The sequence below is a fragment of the Sander lucioperca genome, chromosome 10 (genome assembly GCF_008315115.2).
Source record: "Sander lucioperca isolate FBNREF2018 chromosome 10, SLUC_FBN_1.2, whole genome shotgun sequence".
NCBI lineage: Eukaryota > Metazoa > Chordata > Actinopteri > Perciformes > Percidae > Sander > Sander lucioperca.
In genome coordinates, this window is record NC_050182.1 from 14,305,808 (window position 1) to 14,313,025 (window position 7,218).

At 39.0% G+C, this 7,218-nt stretch overlaps 1 protein-coding gene across 2 annotated transcripts; it reads left to right on the forward strand.

The window, feature by feature from the left end:
- The first annotated feature begins 82 nt into the window (after positions 1-82).
- On the forward strand, positions 83-6,848 carry rpz4 (rapunzel 4). Of its 2 annotated transcripts, XR_004898530.1 has the most exons (4): positions 83-226; positions 3,675-3,738; positions 3,918-5,882; positions 5,950-6,848. XR_004898530.1 is itself a non-coding variant. In XM_031279552.2 (3 exons), the coding sequence occupies exon 3, from the start codon at positions 3,947-3,949 to the stop codon at positions 5,120-5,122; it is 1,176 nt and encodes a 391-aa protein (XP_031135412.1). In that variant the 5' UTR covers positions 83-226; positions 3,675-3,738; positions 3,918-3,946; the 3' UTR covers positions 5,123-6,848. The 2 variants fall into 2 exon arrangements, 1 of the variants encoding a protein (XP_031135412.1); XM_031279552.2 differs by having other exon boundaries at positions 3,918-6,848.
- The last annotated feature ends 370 nt before the right edge of the window (positions 6,849-7,218 follow it).

The window sequence follows — 7,218 nt, forward strand, 5'->3', positions numbered from 1 at the left end:
TTTAATAACATGTCATTGTTTATCAAATGGGTGGAGGTTGATCTGTAATAATATTGCCACCGCAACAACCTATTTTGTTCACAACTTCTTTTTTCCTCTACCACCCAAGTTTTTTTTCTGTCTGGTCTGACTGGGTGTGCCTCTCCTCTGTAACATGAGAGCCACATGACCAATAGGAAGACAAACAGTCTGGAAGTTAGTGTATTTCTTCCGCAAACTTTTTAAGGTGAGTCCATTTCTGTTCAGAATGTTTCATAGTGGACAGGGTTATATAGGTTAACTGTTATCGTAGTGATAAGACACTTTAATAGGAGTGATCGATTCAAATGTATCGACTCCATTCCAGTGTCTCGTTACATAATGGAGCATTTCTTCCTCTTTGACGCACCGTAGCGCTGTAAAAAAAGGGTCAAATACGCATATTTTGTTAACGCAGCTTTCATTTAATAAAGTGAAGTGGGTGATTAGATGAATCTGCGAAATTTAATGCAGTTTAAACAGAAAAAAAGTTTCGACTTTTATGGGCGTTGGTTGCCAGATCTGCCGCTTCACTTCTTCCAGGAAGTGTCAAACTTTTTAAAGGCGTTATCCGCTTGTGTTGCGCTGTAACAAAAAACAACAACCTAATCTGTGGTGTTAACCTGCGATGTTTGTTTGGCTCTCTGTCCTTCGGCTGTAAAATGATACAATTATAGACCCTGTACACGGACTGATCAATACATTCTCCATTAAGAGCCCGCATTAACAGAGCGTTTAGTTCTCTCAGTGGTCACACTACTGTAAGTGGTCAGCTGTAAGAGGGTTGGTCATCTTTGTGTTCAGTAGCTCTGCCACATAACATACATGAATCATGAACTATTTGAACAGATGACAACATGCACATGTTTCACTTCGGTTTATTTATTTATTTTACCATAATCACAAATGCTGTTAAATATTTCCAAGGTAGCTTACTGTTGTTCAGCACATTGCATACAACTATTTATTACCAGTTTGAACTAAAACAAAGTGCAAATACCACACTGTAAACATATAAACAACATAAAAGTAGACTACTATCAGCTACATGCTTTTAAAGTATCAAAAGTACTTGTTTTGCAGAAAAATGTCCTTGACTGACATATTGCATTATTAGATACTGATGCATCAATGTGCTGCATTTTTACTGTTGTGAGATAATTAATGTGGTAGGAAAAGTTCTACTTCTCAAATCTCTATTCATTTTTTGGGACTTTTTACTAATATTTTCATTTTTATAAAATATAGGTAACCATTTGCTCCTCAAACAGTTATTTAAATTAAACCATCTGACAAGTGTATTAGTTTTCATACCTGAAATATAACAAGGGGTCACAAGCATAGATATAGGTCACAAGCTTAAATGGTTGGAAATCATTAGTGACTGTGCATTTTATTTTATATGGTTATCTTTTTTTATGTAAAATCTTAATCTGAAAAGTAGTAGTGACTATATAGCTGTCAAATAAATGCAGTGGATTAATGTTTCCCTCTGAAATAAAGTAGCATAACATGGAAATACTCAGGTTAAGTGCCTCAAGGTTGTACTTAAGTACAGTAAATGTACTTTGTTACTTTCCATCACTGTATATTACTGAGCATAGGTGGAAAAATGACTTGTTATGCTTGTCTGTAGTCTATCTCTGGTGAGATGCTCTCTGTCTCTGAAAATGTGATTTCTTTAAGCACTTTTATGTTTAAATTGTGTGTGTGATGGTGCTTCACATGCACTCAGACTGCAGTAACACAACCCCCGGGACCCTGAGAGAGAGAGAGAGAGAGAGAGAGAGAGAGAGAGAGAGAGCATCAGTGGAAAACAGGAATCACAGTTTTAGCTCAGTCAAATCAAATCAGATACAGTAACTGTAAATGTTCTAACATCCTGCTGGAATATCCTTTTCTTTGTGGTTTTTGTTGTCAAGTCTAGTCTAAGGTAATTCTGCAGATACATGCTGGTATTTATAACACAATTGAACTTATTGGCTTTCTTCCCAAGAGAAGATGAAAAGATTGCTACCACTCTCAGGCTGAGAAGTGATTGTTATCTTCTTCTCACTACAATCTTCTGCAGTCTAACTAGATAAAGATAAACCCCACAGAGCAGACCTCAGCAGAGGGACGAACAAGCTGACAGATTATTTTTTCCATTCCATTGTCTTGTTGCCGTGGTAACTTGCTGAGTTTCACTGGAAAACGCACCCTTGCCCAGCAAGTTTAACCTCTTACACTTAATCACTTCCCACGCCTGCTGCTCCATTATCGACTGGGCTGGCTGAGGGAGAAACAGCACTGCTGCTTCTCCTCCAGCCACAACTAAAACAAAAAACTAAACATGAACAACTCTCAGAAAGCCAGAAACATGAATTAAAACATGTGATGATGACAGCTAAAGCTGCTGCGTAGACAATGAATGTGAGACTGAGTTTGTGAAGCCAGTGGATGACCAAAATTGGATTTTCTCCCAAATTACACATTTCCATTTTTGCAAAAGGGCATGTCTGAACATGCCCAGAGAATAAATCTGGGTTGCTCTTACAGTCAGCTTTTTCTCTGTTTCCTGGCCTTCGGGACGAGGTGTTTGTGTGAAATAAGATTTTCCAAATCCAGTGGACCTCTTGTTTTTTGAGTGCAAAGCACACAGCAGGAATTAATTTCCTTCATAGCAATAATCACTTAGAATCACATAAGACTTGCTTTTTAACCTTTAGTGTTATTATCTTATATGATTTTGAAAACATTAAATTACAGTCCAAGTGAAAAAATGTAGCAGATTTATTTAATGGCAGAATAACAACAGACTGTTTAAGAAAATAATCCTAACTCAAGATCCACTTAATAATTTTTCCCAGACCTTTCAACCATTCGACATGGTTGACATCTTTGGATGGAGTTTGCTCAGTTGTCATGAAAATAAATCTGTTGATGCAGGCTCAGTAGCTGTTATGACATCACCCATAGCATATGTGTTGTCTTAAAGTTAAAGCAAAGGTTTGACATTTTGACATATGCTTATTCACTTTCTTGCAGAGAGTTATATGTTTCCAGTCTTCATGCTAAGCTAAGCTAACTGGCTGCTGGCTGTAGCTTCATATTGTAAGAATATAAATTATAGCGGTATTGATTTTCTCATCTAACTTTGGTCAAGAAAGCAAATAAGTGCATTTCCCAAAATGTCAAACTATTCCTTTAAGCATAACATTTCCTTATTGAGCTTGAGAATAATAGGCAGAGTGGCTGACAGGGAGTCAGATAATGGAATTTATAATTCCAAGCACATTTCGTTTTTTCCCACACATTATTTTAATGTGTGTCTTTGCAAGTTGTCTATATTAAATGTGAGCCTTGTTCATGTCTTTACATTCTAACACTTGACATTGTATGAGATAAATTATGCATTGCTTGTTTGAGATAAATAACAGCTAATCCCCTTTTGCTATTATCATAATGCCCACAATGGAGACTTAAAAGTGTCATTGAGTCTTTTAATGAAACTGTTGATTTTCCAGCTGTAAACTCACAAAAAAACATACACAATTCAACCCCTACCAGCCTTTCGTCACTGCTGAATTCTCTTTACATTGTTGACTCATCGCTCACTGGGTGTGGCCAGCAGCCAGCACTGAACTCACTTGGCTGTTTCTTTCTTTCCTTATCAGTTTTTGCTGTGTTGTAAGAGGAGCAAGAGAGCAGGCCGCAGTCCAACAACACTGGAACAGAACTGTAAGTACATCAAGAAAACCCAACATTTGTTTCTGTCGGTAAAACTGAAATGTCTGGTACTTTCTGCCTCATTTGTGTTCAGTTTTTCACCTGTATGCTTGTTCCTAGAATATCTTTTCTTGCTTAAATATATCACAACAGACTGTTTCTGACCGTGTCAATATTTTTTCTCTTGTTAGAATCAGTCTGAGAAACAGCATCAGCAAAGATGGCAAGCCAGCTACAGCAGCTTGTAGCGGACAAAAAGGATATGGTGGAGACTGTGATGGAATTGTTTGAACAGGGAGCTGAAGTGGTGGCCAGTATCGCCGGCGACCTTTTCCCCATTTTCTCCATCGCTGCTCCAATTGTTAAACTGGCTCTGGATAATGTGGAAAGCAAAGAGGCCGCGTTCATGAAGGAGCAGTTTCAGAAGGTGCGAGAGCGTCTGGAGGTGGTCTCAGAGGAGATTCAGCGGATCAACGATGAGATCAAGAAGAGCGGGTTGGATGCTGTGTATTTCCCAGTGGAGGAGAACATCACTAACCAGTTCAGGAAGTACATGGATATCCTCAACGCCAAACCCAAGTTCCGGGAGGTCAAGAAGAAACTTTTCCTGGAGCATTTTGCCAAGACCGGCGGTGACAAAAACCTTATCACCCTCTACAACTCTGTGACGGGAGAGAACTTCTCTGGGGAATCTGTGCTGGAGATCACCCTGAACTACGAAGAAAAAAGTCGCCGGCCAGTGGAAGACTTCTGCGCCAGGCTGAAGAAGCTCTTCTGCATCGGGCTCATCGCACTTTTGGGCCACGCCGCTCTGAAGGGATACGATGAGGAGGACGCGCTTCTGAAAGACTGGGGTGAGAAGATGAATACTGTCCAGAATAAAATGAATGTTGTCATTGAAGACTGCATCGTCAGCTTCCCCAAGCAGGCCGAGATAGATTCCCGTCGTCTGGTGAGAGACGAGTCAAACTTAACCAACCAGCAGCTAGCTGATGCTATCATAGAGAAACTCAAGAAGAAGTATGACTGGGTTGGCTGGTCCGTGCGTATATTTAGGACCCCTTCAGGCCTGTTCGCCAACAAGAAGGATTACCACTGCCCAACAGGGAAGAGTCGCTTCCAGGTCCCTTCATCAGATGAGAAACTCAATGTCTGGGTGTCCTACAGCTCCTCGCCTGAGCCTGTGGATAAGAATCACATCCAGCAGCTGATCCAGAGTCAGAAGAAAATCTCGGTGGTCGGTGTAGCTGAGGACCTGTTTGAGAAGTTGCCCGGTCACTGCATGGTCCACACAGTCAAAACCAGCAAAGACCTGGCCTGCTCCTGGAGCTTCACAGATGAGCTCCACTACTGGGAGGAGCACAAAAACATCTACGTCTGCGCTCACTCTGCTTGAAGTTTTAAGACGCTGAAAAAAACTCTCAAAAGTCAGTTATTCTATGATTGTAGGTTGCTTCATATTTACACGGATAATCACAGAGTTGATTGCTGCCTCCCTGCTTGGCCTTAGCAGTGAAATACTACACAGTATGTTCCTTAATTGAACCTCTCTAGTAGTCGTTTTTTACAGAATTATTCCCTTTTTCTAAGAGTGTTTACTGTTACAGTACTTTCTTGCCGATGTGAAGGTGCATCATGTCAAGTCAAGTAAATTTTATTTAAATAGCCCAATATCACAAATCACAAAGTTGCCTTAAGGGGCTTTGCAATCTGTGCAGCATACCCCTCTGTCCTTAGACCCTCAATTTGGATAAAAAAACAAACTTTAATGGGATAAAAAAAGTAAGACATCTCAGAAGGGATCCCTCTTCCAGGATGGAGCGACATGCAATAGATGGTGTGTGTGTGTGTGTGTGTTTGTGTGTGTGTGTGTGTGTGTGTGTGTGTGTGTGTGTGTGTGTGTGTGTGTGTGTGTGTGTGTGTGTGTGTGTATACTTTCCACAAGAAAGTAGCATAAACTAGATTCTTTAACTAAGAATAATGACCTTTTTCATCCCATGCAGCTGGCCTTTTCTTTATTTCTCGGAACAGACAGAAGAGCTTTGCCCTTTTGTTTAGGCTTTATTATATCACAGTGTCTCCCCTTTTTGTAATGAAATTGGTAAATAGTGTAATGTAATTTGTTGCTGAAAAATTGTGGTATAAGATCAACAAATGTTTTATTTTTTTTTTTTACATTTGCTGTAAATGTCAGGAGGACAGGGTTGTTTTGTTTTGGGAAAGTTGTTGATTAAGAATTCAGCTGTCATACGGAGATTATGTGCTACTGGTAGAGATAAGCGGTGACCTCGCCCTGTTGAGGACATATACACCAAAGCTATGAGAGAAAAATGCCTGACTCCAGAGTCTGTGACAGAAACCTTCATTTTGATTTCACTTCTTGTACTCATCTGACAAAAATAACAAATCTTGTTACTGGCTGCTGTACAGCATGAACACAGCACAAAAGACAAGGCCTCAAACAACATTTGCTGTGGTGACCCTGCCCTGAACATGCCGAGGCGTAGTGACAGCAGCACTTTGTTTACATACAGATGCCTAGCATAGCTATTCTTCTGTCACGTCTTCACCTGTGGTTGTGCAACACATACTGGAAAGTTGTACCCGCTCAGTGGTTGAGGATTTACTTCTATATATATATAAATAAATAGTTGAATTTTGGACAATGTAAATCATGGGTCTGGGATCTTTTGTTTTTTTCTAGAGATTTTGATCAAAATTTGTATAATTTGACCATGATCAACACTACTTTGTAAGAACTACAGTATGTCATGGAGACACTGCCGTAAGACACCACTGACCTGTTTTAATTGTTTTAGATCATTTGTTCTTTATCGTAAACCGCTGTAATTTGTGTTTCTTCTTTGTTTGTGTGTCCTTTAAATGTTATCACCTTTAAGTTAAATACATTTCCTTCTTTGAATTTCTTTGATTATTTGACCAAAACAAGCAACATATTTACTGTAGAATTATTGATAAAAAAATGTTTATCTTGCACTCTTTTAGATATTTCTATTTCCATATTTTATATTTGGGTTTTCAGTGTCTTAGATTCAAAATCCTGTTGGTAAACCAAAGCAATGATTGTATTAAATCTTCCAAATAAACTCAGTCATACATCATTTGCTTGTGATTTTTTTTGTGAATGACTTACAGTTTGTCTGGTTTTTATAAAACACACACCTCTGACTGTTTGGTTACAGGACTGACTGAAAAAATGAAGCAAATCTGCTTTGTATTTTCTGGGATAATTGGTTGCGTGGTGGGCATACTATGATATCTGCTAGAAGTAAAACAAGACCTGTGAAATTGCTCAACAGCAATGTTATTCATGAATGTATAGTTCAAAACAAGAACAATTACAACAGATATGGTGCTTATATTTGTGGTTACTCTTATCCTAATGTGTGTGCTGTGCATGCATCACATTAACAAAGATTTGGCTTTTACTTTATTGACTCTTGAAGGCTAAATATACAAATTTGGTATAAG